This window comes from Colletotrichum spaethianum (assembly GCF_022836535.1).
Source record: "Colletotrichum spaethianum MAFF 239500 DNA, contig09, whole genome shotgun sequence".
NCBI classification, from domain to species: domain Eukaryota; kingdom Fungi; phylum Ascomycota; class Sordariomycetes; order Glomerellales; family Glomerellaceae; genus Colletotrichum; species Colletotrichum spaethianum.
Window position 1 is genome coordinate 157,356 of NW_026054779.1, and position 19,151 is coordinate 176,506.

At 48.7% G+C, this 19,151-nt stretch overlaps 7 protein-coding genes across 7 annotated transcripts; 6 read left to right on the forward strand and 1 right to left on the reverse strand.

The window, feature by feature from the left end:
- Positions 1-2,385, forward strand: ColSpa_04281 (septin spn2; the record flags this gene model as incomplete). Its single annotated transcript, XM_049270493.1, has 4 exons — positions 1-28; positions 87-191; positions 254-540; positions 616-2,385. 4 exons carry the CDS (start codon positions 1-3, stop codon positions 2,383-2,385), a joined length of 2,190 nt encoding a protein of 729 aa, XP_049126450.1.
- A 389-nt stretch (positions 2,386-2,774) lies between these two features.
- Positions 2,775-3,295, forward strand: ColSpa_04282 (cell division control protein 15; the record flags this gene model as incomplete). The annotated part of the gene is made up of 2 exons (XM_049270494.1): positions 2,775-2,997; positions 3,126-3,295. 2 exons carry the CDS (start codon positions 2,775-2,777, stop codon positions 3,293-3,295), a joined length of 393 nt encoding a protein of 130 aa, XP_049126451.1.
- A 1,585-nt stretch (positions 3,296-4,880) lies between these two features.
- ColSpa_04283 (uncharacterized protein) lies at positions 4,881-5,750 on the forward strand (the record flags this gene model as incomplete). The annotated part of the gene is made up of 1 exon (XM_049270495.1): positions 4,881-5,750. One exon carries the CDS (start codon positions 4,881-4,883, stop codon positions 5,748-5,750), a length of 870 nt encoding a protein of 289 aa, XP_049126452.1.
- Positions 5,751-7,418: 1,668 nt separating this feature from the next.
- On the forward strand, positions 7,419-9,312 carry ColSpa_04284 (uncharacterized protein; the record flags this gene model as incomplete). Its single annotated transcript, XM_049270496.1, has 3 exons — positions 7,419-8,466; positions 8,537-8,898; positions 8,953-9,312. The coding sequence occupies 3 exons, from the start codon at positions 7,419-7,421 to the stop codon at positions 9,310-9,312; spliced, it is 1,770 nt and encodes a 589-aa protein (XP_049126453.1).
- A 914-nt stretch (positions 9,313-10,226) lies between these two features.
- On the forward strand, positions 10,227-11,951 carry ColSpa_04285 (protein IMPACT-B; the record flags this gene model as incomplete). Its single annotated transcript, XM_049270497.1, has 2 exons — positions 10,227-10,342; positions 10,406-11,951. The coding sequence occupies 2 exons, from the start codon at positions 10,227-10,229 to the stop codon at positions 11,949-11,951; spliced, it is 1,662 nt and encodes a 553-aa protein (XP_049126454.1).
- A 1,738-nt stretch (positions 11,952-13,689) lies between these two features.
- ColSpa_04286 (methyltransferase OMS1, mitochondrial) lies at positions 13,690-14,010 on the forward strand (the record flags this gene model as incomplete). The annotated part of the gene is made up of 2 exons (XM_049270498.1): positions 13,690-13,795; positions 13,856-14,010. 2 exons carry the CDS (start codon positions 13,690-13,692, stop codon positions 14,008-14,010), a joined length of 261 nt encoding a protein of 86 aa, XP_049126455.1.
- Positions 14,011-14,622: 612 nt separating this feature from the next.
- Positions 14,623-15,894, reverse strand: ColSpa_04287 (uncharacterized protein; the record flags this gene model as incomplete). The annotated part of the gene is made up of 2 exons (XM_049270499.1): positions 14,623-15,376; positions 15,512-15,894. The coding sequence occupies 2 exons, from the start codon at positions 15,892-15,894 to the stop codon at positions 14,623-14,625; spliced, it is 1,137 nt and encodes a 378-aa protein (XP_049126456.1).
- Between the last annotated feature and the right edge of the window lie 3,257 nt (positions 15,895-19,151).

Below are 19,151 nucleotides of genomic sequence, written 5' to 3' on the forward strand. Positions count from 1 at the left end.
ATGGAGGGGCCCTCCGTGGCTTTATCTTGTGCGTCAATACTGCAGCTGTAACCGGAGAATTGAATTTTGAAGCTGACCATCGAAAGTCGCAAACAACTTTTGGGGAAAGGAAGATGCCGGTGTTGGCCCCCTCCTCGACCGTATGCTCGCTGCTAAGCAGACATGCGATGAGCTGAAGGCCTTCTACAGTGGTACGTAGCAACAGACGTGCTAGATGGTACTCAAGACATGTAAAGACTAATTAATGGCGTAGCTCGAGCCACGATTGAAGACGAATATGCCCGAAAGCTACTCTCGTTATGCCGCAAATCCCTAGGGTCCCACGAGACGGGGAGCTTGAAAACGTCACTAGACACCGTCCGAGGCGAAGTTGAGTCAATGGCAAAGCAACATCAAAGCATTGCAGCGCAGATGAAGACGGAGCTAGAGGAACCACTTGCTGCATTCGCTGGCGGCATGAAGGAAAGAAGGAAGATCGTACAGAACGGTATTGAGAAGATTCTCAAGACGAAGATTCAACAGACACAGCACGTAAACAAGGTCAGTCATTCCCTCAGAGCTTTCAAACACTGTAATCGTTCCTCTAGCGAAATGGCTTATTGACCCAACCAATAGACTCGAGATCGGTTCGAGCAAGAGTGCCTCAAGATCAAAGGCTACCTCGCCCAGGGTCACATGGTCATGGGCCAGGAGGAGCGCAAAAACAAAGCCAAGCTAGAGAAAACACAGATCAGTGTCGCAACCTCCAATACAGAGTACGAAAACGCGGTGAAAGCTCTCGAAGACACAACCGCAAGATGGAATCGAGAGTGGAAGGCTGCGGCCGATAAGTTTCAGGACTTGGAAGAGGAGCGTCTTGACTTTACCAAAAGCAGCCTTTGGACTTTTGCCAACATATCTTCCACAGTCTGCGTCAGCGACGATGCTTCCTGTGAAAAAATTCGATTATCGCTCGAGAAGATGGATGTCGAGACGGATATTGTTAGCTTCATCAAGGAGCAAGGTACCGGTCAGGAGATCCCAGATCCGCCGAAGTACATCAACTTCTGTCGGGGAGACATCAACGATGCGCAATCAGAATCGTCTGATGACGACAACTACTCGGTCGCACAATTTCCCAGGAGTATCAATCCAGCGTTCCGGTCATCTTCTCCCCAACCCTCGACTTATGAATCACACCATGACCCAAACTCAAGCCTTGCCCAGGATCTTGGACACAAAGAACCAGGCCCGGTAGCTTCAAAAAGCGCTACTGTCCCTGATATGGTGCGCAAAGATGCGAGCCCATCGACATCCAGGCACCCAGCTCCAGACACAGCGCGAACGGATGCCAGTCCCTCCTTCAGAAGCTTTGCACCAGAATTAGGCCACAGGGACGCAAGCCCTTCTTCGAAAAGCTATCTCCAGGAGGCGGGCCGTAGGGAGATTGTTCCAGCCACTGCTCGTGAAGTACCACTGACAACCCAGAGGATGCCACCAGCAATGGACAAGCCGCGCCAGGCAGGTCCGATTACCCATCAGCACAGCCAACAGCAACAGCAACAACAACAACAACAACAGAGCCGGCCACCTCTCGACGTGAGCCAGCATAGCTCGTTTGCCGCAGTCCCCCACGACCCTTATCCTCTCGACGGCATGACGATGCTGTGCCGCACCGGGCCCCCATCCGAACGTAGCTCACATCCCCCTTCAGCCAGGCCGTCGAGCCGTGATTCTCAAAGCGACTACTCGAACCCCACTTCGCTCTCGAGCCAAGAGCCGCCGAGTGGCAAAGTATCTCCCATCAAGCAAGAGCAAGGCAACGCGCCACCGCTAGCGTCAGACAAGCAGGTTCTCAAGAAGAGAAGCGGCTTCTTCCAGAATCATAGCCCCTTCCGCCGCAAGAGCATGAAAGACCCTCAGGGCCCTCCAGCGAACAGGAACACTTGGCATCCCGTATCCGCCCAAGGAAGCCCCTCCCGGAGATCACAGTTGCCAACGCAACAACCATCACATTTGCTCGGGGAGAGATCGACCGTTAGCCCGGAGCCAATTGATGCGAACGCCAGTCTTGCGCTGAATGTTGGGCAGAACGTCTTCTCGGTCACGACCCCGGATCTGGAAAAGAGAAAAGGCTCAAATGCACAACCCTCTCAGATTGAGATGGATCCAATCGCCTTGGCCCTCGCCGAGCTCAAGGGCGTTGGTGTCGGTAAACAATCGAGCGTGCGAGTCTCGGCAGACCGTTACCACGGCATCGCTACTCCAACGCCTGGTCAGCAGCCATTTTCTAGGTCGGTCCCATCAGCTGCAAGCAACGGCGCTGTGACTGCAGGTCTTCGAGGAACACCGCCTCCTTACGATCAGCAAGTTGTTCAAAGACTCGGGGTGCCCCTCAGGCAGTAACGGCAAAGGCTATGAAGGAGACATCGCAGAAGTTCGCCGACCAAACTCGCAGCATGTTCAGCCCGGCGAAGCGCCCTGGATCAAGCTACGGGGGGGGGGGGCAATCCCGGCCAATGACAAGAGGGAGTGATGTCCCTAGAGCAGCGTCCCCGGCTCCAATCCGAAGCGCTTCACCGAGAGCAGCACCAGTGGACGATGTCCGGAGCGGCTATCGTAGCTCGCCACGTAGCGCTTCTCCGAGGACTGGGCCGGCAGATGATTCCCGTAGTGAGTATCGGTCTGCATCGCCTAATCCCCAGGGATCAATGGGTAGAGGCGCATCACAGATGAGCAGTACTCCAAGACGGGGGTCTGAACAACCGTATTACAGACAGAACTCACCAAGCAATATGTCGAGGACAGCGTCTCCGGCTCCTTATTTGGAGAAGATGCGGCCCGGCAGTAGCCATGTTGCTAATGATATGGCGGTTCAGCTCGCACCTCTAGGTGATGAAAACTTCGGATCAGTCCGCGGTCGAGGCGGGAACCGTCCCGGCACAAGTTCCAGTAACCGAGCTATGGGTCTTTACGAGGGAGGGGGGCCACCCGGACAAGGCGATTCGAGGCAACGTAGTAAGAGTGTGGCAGACCCGTCTCGGCAGTACACTAGAGATGGCAGGCCTATTTTGCACTTTGGTGAGTATAGGATGAGACATCTCTTGTCGAGATATCAGAAGGGCCCTGTGCTAATCAGATGACAGCGAGAGCTCTATACATGTACCAGGCGGCCATCCCGGAAGAGTTGGGTTTCTCCAAGGGCGACCTACTTGCAGTTCTGCGTCACCAAGACGACGGATGGTGGGAAGCTGAGGTACACGGAAGCAATGGGCGAATGGGACTGGTCCCGAGCAACTATCTCCAACCATGCTAGAATAAGCTGCCAGTTGATAGAGGTGCTGGATGGATGTCCTCATGGTAATATTAACATAAGGGCAGCAAGACCTAGCAACGATGCCCAACTTGACGAAGGTTCATGACATGAAGTTGACAATCGTCGGAATTTGTCTCTGCTGTATTCCTTTTAATCTTCTTAGTTTGGAGTTCAGGTTTCTATGAGAATGATATCAATAAGCGCATGATGCATCGGTGGTTCTCTTCCCGACCGGATACATGTGTAACAAGGACAAGAGCCGCCATGTTATATGCTGTCTAAATGACGAAAATTGTCCCATGTACGTGTTTTGAAGAAAATCCGTGCCAATGCATGTTATGTGTCCAAAGTTTCGTATGCATAGACAGAGGGTGCAAGGGCGGTTAGGTATTTGGCATGTACGTACCTTGGCCTGAAGTGAAAGAGTGAAGTAGCCAAGGCCCACCTGCTATGTATGACATGGTGTCCTAAGGGGTGCAGTTGCATGTGACGAGACCTGGGTCATCCCTTCCAATTGCTGATGTCCCGTCAAGCGTATCTGCACCTTAGCTCTGAGCTGCTTCGACGAAGGAGTCATCAAACATACATACTGCATATTACTCTTATTGTGTTCCTTGCACCCTGCGCCGGGTACCCGAACTCTCGAAAAAAAAAAACCATCAGATCGGGTTTCCAGCACTATTCGCACCTTTCATTTCGGTGTGTTGGGCATCGGCCCTTAACAAGCCACAAGGCGTTCAACCTCGGTCAATCACAGTGAATTCCAGTTGCGAAGGGCGACGACCGTGCCAGCCACACGTATCCGATCAACACTACGGGTATTGTGCAGCCTGAACTAGAATGCAGTAGCTCAGCTCGAACTCCCCTCGCCTTCACAGATTCTTCCCCTTTGCCTAGCTCGCATTTCTCCTCACCCCACCGAGATCGGCCTCGCAGCAACTGGCTCAATCGATCTTTCCCGAGTATAGACAGCTCTTGGGCCCTATCCCAAACGTCAAGGCATACGGAATTGTGTATACGTAGTACGCTGTATCAATCTACAGGGCGACCCTTGACAACTTCGCGCGTTTGAGTAGTCAATCCAAATGCGCATGAACAGTTCGGACCTTGCTTGCCGCTGTTGAATTTGCCGACGACAGGCTAGTGTCGACTTTGGCTGACTCTTGCTTCAATGGTAACCTCTTTCTCTCTTATGCCCTGCTACAATGACTACTGTTCAGATTCTAAACTCGACTAGGAGGTACTGGGTAAAGCATCTCGAGCGGCCACGTCCAAGACCGCACAGCGGACGCTTGTGAATGTGAGCCTTCTCGTGGGAACCTCGCTTCTTCTACTGCCCTTTGCCGCCATCGCATCGGTCCTCTTTTTCCACAATTTTCTACCAGATCAAGTGGTGACAGCCCCTGTGCATCTTCAATACGGGTGAGGTTGCTCTGTCCTGCCACTCTACACGTACAAAGGCCGAGATAGGACGCTGCGGGCTAACACCTGTCCTAGATCGGGAGCCAACCCCTTCGGAACGGCCGTCATCCCAACGGCTGCCCTGAGGACGCAGCAGGAATATGATGTGTCTGTCACATTGTCCATGCCTCGCTCGCCTGCCAACACTCATCGAGGCAACTTCATGATCGCCCTCCACCTCCTTGATGCCGACGCCCTCTCGACAGGGAACGACAAGCTTCAACCTCACATCCCCCCTGAGCCTTACAGCCATTTCGACGGCAAATCTGTCCTGTTCTCATCACGACGCCCAGCCCTTGTCCCATATCAAGATCCGCTAGTGTCGCTCGCGTCGCGTATACTCTTCCTCGTCTATCATGTCCTGTTTGCGGATTCGCAAACGTGCGTGCTTACAGTGCCCATGGCCGAGCGGGTAGAGCTGGCTAAAGGTTCCTCCCTGCCATCATCTGCCTATCTAGAGATACAGGGCGGTCAGAGCATCGAGACGTACCATGCTTCGATAACACTGACTGCCCAGCTCCGAGGACTGCGCTGGCTGATGTACCACTACCGTCTCACAACCCTTACATTCGCCGTTTTCTTGTTCTGGACGTCGGAGGTCCTATTCATGGCGGCGGCATGGCTGGTGTGGTCGGGGCTGTCGGGATCAGGCTCCGGCTCTCGCATTGATGCCAGAAAAGCGTTGGAGCAGATGTCTCTTAAGGGAGCCGGCGGAGTCAAGAGAGAAGATGGCAGTGGAGTCGAGGAACTATCGGACGCGCCAAGGACATTTCCCACATATGGGAATCAGGCACCGTTGCGATACGAACCCGAAATCAAGGAGGAAGCACAGGCGGGCCCCCGTATGGAAGATTTGGTCCCACTCGGGGGCGAGGCGGATGATGAGGAGGAGGACGACGGACGAGGTAGCTACAAGGGCGACTCGGGCATTGGGACGAGCTATAGCGAGGGAGGCTCCAGCAGTGTTCGGCGCAGGTCATCGCATCATCGTTAGGATTTGGTGATATATGTTCATGCTCTTCCGCGGGTTCAGTAAGGCTCATAGCCCGGAGGGTACGGTAGGCTGCAGACATGGTAAAAACCAATGACAGTGTGACGGCTCTAAGTCGTGCTGTCAGCATAAATCAGGAAGTCGAAGCTTTTGATAATGTTTGAGCTGAAATACATGATTTTGTTTCGCAGAGGACGCGCAACCGGTCTTTGGGCAGATAAGCAGACAGTCAAATCACAAGTGATGTGGATTCACCATCACAGAGAAGTGGGTAAAAAGTACCTTTCTTTTTGTATAAGAAGAGTCGTTAGAAAGGGCCCTGGGCAAACTTGTCGGGCAGTTTGTTGACGGGTGGTAAGCGAGCTTGGCGGCCAGTATACACTACGCCGAGCTCACCTTGCAGTTGCATGTGGTGATGTGGACGCGAGTTAGATAAGCTCGGGGAGGTCATTTTCCGTGCCCACTTAGCAACTTGGGCACCCAAGGTACCCTGCTGGCGTCCGGCCGGTGTTCCCCTCCTTGTCTCCCACCGCAGCCTACCTATCTAAGTATGTACCTCACATCCAAGGTACTTCACTCGGTAGAATTTTTCTCGCCCCTCCTCTTCTTACCCCCGCAACAACAGTGCATGTCAGTTGTCATATGTACAGAGTAGAGGAGTACTCAAACCCAAGCAACCCCTCCTCACCCTCTTGCCCGTCTCCTCCCGCACACCGCCGCAGCCGTCATCGTGGACAAAGAAGGACCTTGTCCTAGCTTTGCCTTTGACTACCTTGCCAGCACTCACTGACACTACGCACACTTACCTTACAATCTCCGCCTTGCCTTGCCTTGCCTTGCTTTACCTCGCTTTGCCTTGCCTTGCCTTGCCTTACTCCAATGCGTAGCCACCAACACTTTCTCAGCCTCATCAATTAACGTCGTCAGTTCTTGAATTCTCCTTCGGTGGTCCTACCGATCCGGCAACAAGGCGCTATCCCAGCTCTATGCTCTCGGTCTCTCTCTCAACCCAGCCTGTACAGTACCTGGCACCCCAGTCATCGGGGCAATCATGCGCACCATTCGCTCCTAGGCCTCCCCGCCCCAAGGTCCCATAACTTACGCAGTGCTCTGTACCTACCTTGCTACATTACCGTACACCACTGTTGGTCCAGTCGACCTACAGTCGCCCAAGATCCACTCAACGCCCCCGAGTCGGTCCAGGTCGATTCAGAGACGGTGAGGAAGAGCAATCTCTACCTCAACTCGACCGCTGCTCTATTTTGCTACACCACTGGCCATTGCAACCACGCATATCCTCCTCTCCCTGAACGCAGCCTGCCTGCCGAGAAGAAAAAAATAACGCTTTCTGCGTCCTTCCACCAACGACTACCATACCCTTGCGGGAGAAGACGAAGAAGGAATAAAGGATACACCCCACTAACCCTCGGTGCACTGCCACGGGTACTCGTCGAGTCACGCGAACCAACGGCCTCCGCGTCCCACTGCCCCGAATTCTCTGGGCTTCCGGACTTCTTTCGATATCTCCTCTCCCGATATATTCAACCTCCGCCTCCGCCTCCGCACCCCTGCCTGATCGCCGTCTCGCCCGCGCACTTGCTTTGTCCGTCTCCGACCTCCATCAATCCTCCGAGTGCGGCGCGCCCACGCGCTCCAGTCCGCCTCGCCATCATGCCCTGCTTCAAAGGTATTGCTGTTAGCATACATGCCAACGGCGCGCCTCTCCCCGAGCATGGCATGCAGAAACAGTCGCGTCTGTCACGAATCAGCACCTACATCCCGGTCCCTCAGCCGAGCATCAATCCCGACTCCAACAAGCCCGAGCCTGCTAAATTCGCAATCTCCATTACTCTCCTCACCCCTGGCTTGCCCATCCCGTACTCCACGCCCAAGTCAACCGAGACCAACCCTTACCCGAAGCCGCAGTTCGTCGGTGGCCTCCCCACAGCTGGCCATGGCCCTTCCAAGTTCTCCGGCGTCGTCAACCCCTACATCCCTATGACCAACTCCGAAAACGAGACGATAGCCGCCTACATTTATTTCGATGGCAGATCCAAGGAAGAGGTTGCTACACTTCTGCGCCCCGGCGAGGAGACATGGGTCAATAGCCGTTGGGTCCAAATTCCAGACTCAGAAGGCGGTGGCCTCGCCGAGCGCGAGTTCCTCTTCCGTGAGGTCGGACTTGAGCGCTGGCTAAACGGCCTAGACCTGCAAGGCCACGATGCCGCGGAGAAGCTGGAACGTCGCCGGCAAAAGTTCGAGAAGCGGCGTCGACGCCAAAAGGCTACAACCGGTGCTACCAGCATGCAGGTTGAAGAGGGTCCCAACGGCCCTAGGGACACCCTCCGTTACGGCGCCGACGATGGCTCCCCCGTTGAAGCCGTCTTTGGCGAGGATGACTCTGATTCCCTGTCCGATGATGATGAGATCCCTGAAGCAACCGGTCAGATCAAGGTGCTCATGTTCCGCGTGCTTGCTTCGGGCGAAATCAAGAAGGGAGAATACTCGCCTCAGTTTGACGCCCACGACGACGATGACGACACGGCATCGAGTAATCAAGGTAATGGAAAAGGCGGTGTTGATGCTGACGTTGAGCACACGACAAGCTTTGCGAAGCCTAAGACACTGGACCCAAAAACCATCAGCACCCAGACTGTTACAGGGATCGACGGCCCGGATAAGCCATATGCCTCTTTCACATTTTTCTACCGTGGAGAGAGTAAGTCACACCCCCTCCTCCCCCCCTCAAATCGGAAGATTGGTTTGCACAAGGCTAATAACTCATGCAGGACAACTCCAGAAGATCGGAATCATTGCTTCCTCCAAAGCGGCACAGGCAACGCCGGGGTCGGCCAAGCGACGGTCTGGACAGCTGGATTTTTCCAACCTCGGGCCGTTGAAAACATCGGGAACTGTTGGCTTTTCGGCCTTCAGAGACCAAGATACCGAGGCCACTAGAAGGCGAAAAGCCCGGAAGAAGAGCAACGGCAACGTGGGGGGAGCTCTTAACGACGATAGCGACGATGATGACGATGAGAGTGAGCTCATTGGGAAGATGCAGGATATCGATGAGAAGGAAGTCGATAACAAGCTTGCTCCCGAGGACGTTAAGTTTCAAGGGGAGCTTGCTGATGGGGTAGACCGTATTCACGTATGTTATACTGGCTGTCCTACGTGAGGCATTATTCTGACTTTAGCTGAATAGCTCAAGAGGGCACACTCGTCGGAACCTGACCGCTCTGGAAACGCAGGCACCGCGAGCACCGCCGCTCAGTCTGGTCTGTTTGCGAGTTTATTGACGAATCCTTCCACCGCCGCAAGCAATGGTCAAGGGGATCTGAGCGCTAATCAGAACTCCATTCACGATGGGACGGTAGAGACAACGATCGGAAGCCCCTTGAAAAAGCATCGCCCGAGCATCACCGCCGGGGACAGCCAGGTACAGGCACAGCCTGACAGCTCAAACATAGGATTCGATGATATCCTGAACCGCGGTACCGCCACGCAACCTAGCGCGACAGGTATGTCGACTATGAATGCGAATACGGAAGAGGAAGAGTTGTGATGGGTATGTCGTGACTACACGGCTGAGGCATGCAACAAAAAAGAAACCCCTCTCCCAAGGAAGAAAAAAACAAACCCAAGAGACCATATTCTAGAAGCGGCGTGGCGGGATCCCGGTTACATGGCATAGAAAACAGTTGTTTCTTCGCGATATTTACTCGAGGGGCGGGTGTGACGACTTAGAGGTAGTCATAATCCATAACTAGCCGCTTGGGTCACTAAACGACGTGTATGCAGCCGTAGCAGGTTGCTCAAGCCTAAGCCAAATAACGTATTAAACATTGTCAGGCCCTGTCCAGCTGTTGATGAAGCCGTGCATGATACTCGAATATCTCGTAGCCCTGGCGATGGTTCTCTTGAGATGATGAAAGGTGCCATCAGGTGATTTCTGGGCTAGCTCAATTACGCCATATATCGTGCCAAGGTCTCGCCGCTGGTGGAAACTGCAGGACAGTAGGTAACTGAAATAGAAAATATCAAGGGCCATCTTTTGATGTTTACTTGGGATGTTGCTTGTTAGTCGGGTTTACTGGTATAGCCCCTCCTTTCCCCGACACACAGGTACACCTGCCCAGGGTATTCCAACGTAATGCGTGCATTACCTCATCAATGTCAACTTTCACCTAAACCACATCACACTTCTCTCACTAAACCTTCGCACCGGGTTAACAGATCGAGCGCCATCACGTCTACTACCCTGTATTTTCACGTCCTTTTTGAACGATCAAACCTATTTTTTTTGGTTCTTTTTGTTTCCTTCTGCAGCTAAGTAATACTGTGTCCGTCCGAACGAGAGAAACATTCATCTCTGGTGTTAATGATTGTATCGAGGCAAAAGACCCCATTAGACGCCACGAAGGGGGGTCGGGGCCCGCACGAGTGAGTGCAACGTTATTCGGACAGGAAACTATTCAAATGGCGTCACAGCAAGATCTCCAAGAGCTCCTGAGGGTTATCACCTCCCGGAAAGGAGTATCGATGATGGTCGCCATGGGCCAGGTGAAGGCCCTACAGGCCGTAGGCCTTCGAAGGTATGTGCCTCGAGTATTTTACTCAGTTCCTTGATTATCAGAAGCTTATACTTTTATCGATAGCATACAGCAGATAAATGAGGCTCCCTTTGACCTAGTGGAGCGTGCCTTAGGAGATGCCAAGACGGCCAGATCTCTTCTCACAGCTTTCAAGACGCATTCGAAACGTCCAAGTACTAAAAGAGCCGGGGACTCGCTCAACAACGCCAGCGATAAACGTGCTAAGCAACAGCATAACAGCAGTGATTCTGAGGCTGCGGGTATAGGTGTAAAGGAGCAGGAGGACGCTTTAGCCCTTCCTGTCGTCACGAACGAAGAGGAGATGGCAGAGGCGTCTATCTATACAAATCGGGCACCTCTAATGTTGGCCTTCGTTCTCGAACTTCTTCGTTACACGATGCCTGTGCAGCCTTTATCGAGCCGCCTCAGTCTAGCCCAGGCTGTCACTAGCGCAAATGCCAGGACCAAGGCTGTCGGAATTGGGCTGGCTAGGGCTTCTGGCGAGGACGGTTCGTGGAGCGAAGGGCAACCAAAAGTCAACATCATGGGCCGGACGATAGCCGTCCTCAAGAGGGGTGAATATAAGTTGGAGACCGACGAGACGGTGGTCCCGGTAAGGTCTGATGGCACTCCGGGCACCGTACCCCGGGTGACATCGGGCCCATCAGGCGTGACGCTGCAAGGGCGTGGCAACGCCGCTTCGACGACATTGCCGTGGTCCACTAGTCGTCAGATCACGTTCAAGTCCTCGACGTTTGTTGCGCGAGTTACGAGTGTTGAGGATAGTGGACAGGTGTCTGCTCTTGTCCACTCACTGCTCTTGTCCGAGCCACATCTACAGACGGCAACACATAACGCTTGGGCATACCGAGTGCCGAAGCAGGGCAGAGTGGCGGGGATGGGGGAAGTGCACGAGGCGTGTGAGGACGATGGAGAAACTGGTTGCGGCGAGTTCATCCTACGGTTAATGAGAGAAGCCGGCGTCGTTGACGTCGTAGTCGTGCTGAGCAGGTGGTTTGGGGGCGAGATGTTAGGCCCAGATCGCTGGAGACTCATGAGGAATGTCGTTACGGAGGCGCTCTCCCAAAGACTACGTGTTCCCCAAAGCGAGGTCGGGTGTGACGACGTAGCTCTCTGGGCACTTGGCTTCCAGAGTACTAACGATAGACCGGGCGAGAGCGGCAGCGCGCGAACCCCAAACGATTGGAACCACGACGTCGTCGGGGCTTCAATATATCGCCCGGAATCGGCTCGAATGTATCTGCTTAAGAGCTTTTCCTCTGACCATTATGATAACAGCGCAACAAGAGGGGGCGGCGAGGGCGGTCTAGAAGGAAATACATCGAGGGCCAAGGGAAAGAAGCTCAGCAAGCCGGAGGCTGAAGCCGAGAGACTCCGAAACTTGGGCTTGCTCCTGGGGGCTCTCAGGTTACTATTTGAAAGCTGGAGCAACCTAACGCCTCTCGAGATGGACCGAAGAGCATTTTCATGGTACGCCACAATAAGGCCACACGTAGAGCAGGGAATGGCAGGATGGGGTGCGAAAGGTTGGTTGAAGCTCAGTGACATTCTTCAGTTACGTCGGAACTCCGAGGGTAAAGAGAAGTAGCAGCCTAGTTTATCAGATTATAACTAGGGGTGTTCTGGGAGCCAGAGGAGCATCGTTGTCAACTTTGCTATTGAACAAGAGAGCATGATACTGCCGAGATATGGCCTTGTGAGTGAAACTCGAAACAGTGACAATGGCTCTGCCTATAGATGTATCGATATGCTGTATATCATTCAATCCAAGTCGATGTGCAAGAGGGAAGTTAGGAGGACTATACTAGCGGAATAGCCGTGGACAAGACCAGCTCTGCTATGCGGGTGTGTTCAACAATCCTTCCGTCTCCGAACGGCTTGGCACTGCTATACGTTCGGACATCTTGCCCTCTCGCCAGCCAAGGTACACGGGAGGGCAGTCGGAGATTTAAAGGCCACAGGCCACAGGGGAGTATGGCACGACCAGGCCCACATGCCAGTGTTGATGTCCGGCCCCACTCTATGGTAAACCCCACCCAGCTACAAGCTCAGGCAGCTAAGGTACTTCTAGGTTGACAAACCACAGCGGATAATTGAGATCTCCGGTAACAACCTCTACATACCACACACACACAGGTCAGCCCCGAGACGTCGGTTGGTCAAACACCACTGGTCATAACTTGATATGGGGACAACTCACGGACAACGCCCAAGGTTATTTTCTGTTGGAAGCATCATCCCACGAAGCGATAGGAAATAACAACGTCGTCTGAACGCCTATATCTACTCGCCTGCCGTTTTCGAGAGCAAATTCGACCAATGATACACGTTGCAACCCGGGCTAGGTGCCCTAGTCGGAGACTGCCTACCAGCCTACCCCCAATTCTGCAACGAGCAGCTTCAACTCGACCGGCGAACCAGGCTTCAAAGCCTTCACGATCGTCGGTTCTATCTTACAGCGCAATCCCATACATGCTCCGTTACTCACCATGACACAGAATCAACCCTGCCAAAACGTACTCACCTCGCCGTGCAAAACCGACCCCGACCCTTGCTCCAGTTCCTCCGGGCACACTCGAAACTGCCAATACTATTTTCAGAGCTAGGAAGATACCCTTGCTCGCTTCCGGTGTTGTAGCTTTGGGCCTGGGCATATATCTGAGCCTCGTGGCCTCCTCACTCTACTTGTCGCCCAGCTGTCAATGCCCAGAACCAACCACAGATGCTGTTCCGACAGGGCGACCGAAAGTCTTCACCAAGGAGTCGGCTCGAAAATTCGATCATAGCCTTGATGGCTCCGAGTGGCTGATGGGCATTACTGCCCTCCGGCAAAAAATGGCCGCGGAAGCTTCGGGGCATGTGCTTGAAGTCGCCATGGGCACCGGGCGAAACCTGTCCTTCTATGATTGGAACACTGTCCTCCAGTCTCGATCAACACTTGCGTCATCAATGGGAGCTGAAGCTGCAGCGACGAACCAAGTTGACGGCAAATCCCTCAATACCACATCAGCGCCGATTCTCTCATACACTGGGGTGGACATCTCCAGCGAGATGCTGGGAGTCGCCATAGAAAAGCTTGTTGAAACTGTTCCTCAGTTGGCAGGTGTTAAGCCTGGAGCTGAAAGGCAGGCTTCGCCTATACAGAGTGACTGTAGCGTCTTCCCCTTTTTGTCGGACAGGTTGAGGATCTTTCAGTCCGACATACACGATTTTATTCCCCCACCCCAGAGCAGTTGTCCATCTCGTCAAAGTATGACTTTGTCTGTTCAACATTTTCGCTATGTAGTGTGCGTGACCCTGAACAAGTGGTTCGGGATCTGGCCAACATGGTGAAGCCAGGTAGTGGCAGAATCATTCTCGTCGAACATGGTAGAGGATGGTGGGGTTTCGTCAACGGTTTGCTGGACAAGTCGGCCGCTTCCCATTTCAAGAGTAAGTAGGCCCTCTCGGATTCATTCACCTCAACTTGACTTAATGCTTCCCTCTCACTAGAATATGGGTGCTGGTGGAATCGAGACATTGCCGAAATCGTGGACAATGCCGCCAAATCGCTGCCCGGGCTCGAGGTCGTCAAAGTCGATCGCCCGTACTTTACCCAGCTCGGGACAACCCTGTGGATTGAACTGAAAGTGTCTGGCACCTCTTAATCCTCAACCTCCTTGTTGCATATCTGGAACGGCTTGGGTTTTTGCTATCCTCAGTCGCTCGCTGTAGGACAACGTGCGGAAAGTTGCGTATTTTATAGTTGTCAACGGGTACCCCTTGAAATGTGAGGACAGGAGAGGTTTGTTTATTTCATTTCAATCATACCCCACCATCTTTTGCTTTTCCCCCATTTCATAAGCCCCAAACATCAAAGCCTCCATAGACACTCGTCGGATGAGGCTCTTGTACAAGTACTAATACAAACCATCCGCTCACCCTTTGTTCCTGCGCCCAAAGCCAAATTGGCTCGATGCTAAAATAATATCACATACCCCAGATCTCACTCCTATTTTCGCAATCATCCGGTCGCATATTAATTTTTGCCGCAAACTCCTTCCAGTCATGAGAAGAAGAACAACAAGAAAAAGAAGAAAGACGGTCTATGCAGATGATCGCCAGTGAGCGATATCAAACCTGAACGGGAAGGGGAACTGCCCAGCGCATCACTAGTGATAACTCATGAGGTGGCTCTTGACATCCTCTGCCGACACTCGGTTGGCTTGGTGAGACGAGACGTGGAACAATTCTCAGCTTCACGTTGGACATCACAGCCATCAGCAAGAGTCCAGCAAACAGTCAAGCTCGTCGAGTTCAATGTTCTCTGGACTATGATCCCACTCTAGTAGGTTGCCCAACTTGAACCAACTATCGCCGTCGGTTTCCTTTCTGGCGCTTGAAGGCGCCGTTGCCTTGATGGTTGGGCTGGTAATGAACTGATGTGTAAGAACAAGTCCGTTACCGACCGTTGCGCCGTGTTTTTCTTCAAACATGCCGTCATCCCGTGCCGATTCATAGGCACTGGTAGACTGCTCGACATTGCCTGCTGACGAAAGCTCCCGGGCCAGCTTGCGCTTCTGAAGAACGTCGGCTGTTTGAGTAAACTCGCGCTCATCCTTTTCCAAGGGAGGTGAGGCACTGCGGTGGCTTCTGGAGTATCTGAGGTTGTTGGGCAGTGAACCGACAGGTGTAGTTGGCATTGCAAAATCGTCATCTCCGTCATCGAACTCGGGAGAAGAAAGATCAACCTCTGGGGACGGGCTCAGCTCCCTGCGTCGAAGGTCGACGTCATCGCCGTCCTCAGACCCCGACGCAATGCTCGAGAGCGATGGGGAAATAACAGCTCGATGGACGTAAGCTGGCGAGTCTGGGAAAGGCTGCCTTGAACAGGTTGTCAAGTAAAAGTATGTCCGTCGCGGATGTATCGTCTCAAGCTCCTTACCCAATGGGCATGGTGCCAGAGCACTCCAGCAAGAGCGCTTCAAGTAGGCGGCGAGGCGAGAGGAGATAATGGCACAAGGGTTCGCGGAGCTGGAAAAAACGTTAGCGTTAGTCAAAACAAAGCGGCATGTGAGACAGCATTACTTCTTCACTATAGGAACCTGTTGCGACAAGACGGTGGCCAATTCTCTGACCAGATGAGGGCGATTGCATGTAGTCTGTAACTGGACTATGACGGCTTCGACAATCTCGTCGTGGATGCCGTCGAGGTTTATCTGTTTTGTAGATACGACGTCGCTGGTGGCGTCTTGCATCCCGATGCTGTCTGGCGTGGGGGATGGCGGCGGCGTATGGTCGAACATGACCTGCTCATCGGGGCGTTTGTGCGAAGCGCATCTATGCTGTGGCCCCTCCTCCCCATGCGAGCGTTTTTGTCTCTTGTTTGGGTGCGACGTTGATGTCGATGTGACTGTGATGCGATTTCCCAGGTTCTCGGAAATGGCTCGATTCGAGGTGGCGGTAGCAGGGCTGCGGGATGAATGGCTACCGGGAACGTGGATCCCCAAGGACGGTAAAGACAGCGACTTGCGACGGGTATTGTACGGCATCTTGGCGACAGGTTAAGGTGGTCAGGTCAGTATTGAAATTGTTGTGTTATGGTGATGATAACAACCCTTGGGACGAAAACATTCAGGAATCAGGGAGTGTCATGCACGAGGGGAGAGATGAGGAACGAAGGGGAGGGATCGGTAATCTTCATTGACTTAGGGGTCTTCCGTGTTTTGGGGGACGGATGGGCTTTACACGCCGGGCAACGACATAACACTGGGAACATGGGAAGGGAGCTCGCACCCTTTTTTTTTCTCGTCTTTTTTTTTTTCTCCCTCACCAAATCTGCTGGTCATCCACTATTTTTCCATGCTAATCCCTGGTCGCAGACGTAAGGGGTACGCCAGAGTGGGAATGGTGGCACTTCTCCACCCCTGCATGCCGACACAGGCTAACCTCAGGAAAGAGTTTTTTTAAAGCGGGGGCATACGTACTGAATCCCACTGGGGTCACAGGATCCACCGCTCCCGCTCCTGTACAAGGCTAGACGGTGCTGCGCTTTTCGAAGAAAGCCACAATGGCCGCAGGATAGCCGATGCAATGGTAAGTGACCGAAATATTGGTTAATCCAGAGCACATTACGTAATTATGTGATTAGTATTCTTGTTAAAGTATATAGATTTATAAGATAATATAATCTAGAAGTCAGTAAGTTGTATAAGTAAATAAATTACTTTTCTAGTAGTTACTTATATAATAATATATCACGTAGTTGTAACTTATATATATAGTAAGTAGTGTAACATAGGAAGCGGTGTATTACTTTTTTAACCTTTAAAGGCACTTTTTAAACTTTTTTTTTAATTTAGATTTTTTTTAAAATAAATATGACTTTAACCTTAAGTTCTAATAAGATTTAAGTTATAGAAGAAAATATAACTTACTCGCATAGCGAGTGGGCCAACATAGCGAGTAGGCTATTACCTTATCGTACCTTAAAGGGCACTTCTTTAACTATTTTTTAAAAATCCAATTCTTATCCAAAATAGATACTACTTTACACATAGGTCTTAATAAGGGTTATTAAGTAAAACAAAATCTATTAAAAATTATTACTACACCTTAACCCTTTATTCTACTTAACTTTTCTTATTAGACTAAACAATAAGGTTTCTAAGGGTTAAGGTATAACAATAATTACTAGTAGATTTTTTTTTACTTAATAACCCTTATTAGAACTCGTATATGAAGTTATATTTATTGTAGATAAGAATTAGATTTTTAAAAAATAGTTAAAAAAAGTACCCTTTAAGGTATAATAAGGTAATAGCCTACTTACTGTGTTAGCCTACTTACAGTAAGAATATTTTAATAATATTCTTAGATAGTCACAGGGAAGTAAAGAGACTTAGTGAAAGTAAAGGTAAAAGATAAGGTTATTACATTGAATTAATACAATTCTAATATATCTATTATAAGTAGAGGGAATATCTCTTAGTTATATATAAGGTTCTTTAGATACGTATAGTATCTAAGCGTATATCTAAGCGCTGAGAGGTACTTATATGTTTCTTGTATATATATATATATGCCTGTATATGCCTATAGATAGGTATAAGCGCCGGTATATATAATGCTTAGAAGTATATGCGTTTATATGCAGTAGACTGCATTAGTTTAGAGTAGTTTGCATTAGTATAGTTATATATAGTAATATATACTTTTATAAGTTATTTTTCAGGAAGAATCTAGAAAGATTATCTATATATTTATAGGACCTTTAGTTATAAAGTTATAAAGAGATTTATATGTAAGAATTATAAGAATTTTACTTCTTAATTCTTAGTCTTACTATACAGGTATGTTAGTTATAATAGCTATTTACGTTAATACTAAAATAGTCCTTAAGTAAATAGCTTATGTAGTAATACTTTACTAACTTTATATATAACTTAGTATTAAAGTATTATATATAATTTATTATAACTTCTTAGTTTAAAAAGCTAGTTAATAAATATATAAATAAATATCTTCTTAGACTTAATAATTTACTAAAGTAATAATTAGTTATATTTTAAAGATCAGATATCTTAATATACTATTAGTAGTAGTATTATTATATTTAATAAGCGTAACATATATATATAGTAAGTAACGTATTATAGTAAGTAATATACGTACTTATTATACCTTAAAAAGCACTTTTTCAACTATTATTAAAAAATCGAAATCTTATTTTAAACTAATAAAACTTTATATTTAGCTATAAGTAAGAATTATATATTACTAAAGAATATCTTTAAAAACTACTACTATACCTTAACCCTTACACTTTTTTTATTATAGCCTTAAATAAAAGAAAATATATAAGAACAAAAGTAATAATATAATAATAGTTTCTAATATATTTTTTACTAGTATATAAATCTTAATAATAGCTAAATACTAAGTTTTACTAATTTTAAGTAAAATAATAATTCTTTAAAAATAGTTAAAAAAGTACTTTTTAAGGTATAATAAGTAAGTATACTACTTACTATAATACACTACTTACTATATATATACGTTATTATCTTTATTTATTATAATACTAGTAAAAGTAGTTAACTAAAGTAGGCTTAAGATAAGCTGTTTACTTAGTAATTACTTAAAGTAATTAATTTATTTTTTAATTACTTTTATTATTATTATATAACTTGTTTATAGTTCTTTTATTTCAACCCTTATCTATAACGTACATATATAGTGAGTTAGCTATTATAGTAAGTCGGTCACTTCTCTCTACTTCTACACCTTTCCTCTTTATACTAAGTTTCCTCTATATATAACTATAGAATACTCCTTAAAAGAGAGCTATATTATACTTATACTTTAAGCTATTAATAAAGACTAAAATTTTTCTATATAAAAAATAGCTATTATCTATAATATCTTAAAAATAATACTTTAAGATTAATACATTAAATAACTATTATAATAAAAAACGTAATTAAAATTAATAAAAATAACTAAACTAAAAGAAATAGTAATTCTTAAATAAGTTATTAACTTTATTAATTAAGGATTTCTTTTATAACTTAATAATATATAAAATATAGCTAATTACTTCTTTAATAAATATAATATAATATATATTAGATCTTAATAAGTAAAGAACTTTATATAATATTAACTATAACTAAAGATATATTTTAATATAAAATTAATTATTAAAGGGTATTAGCTAAGGATCTTATAATTATATAAGCTTAGTTTACTTTTATATAAAATATAATTATAAAGTATAGAATTTATAATAATAATATTTATAATTTTA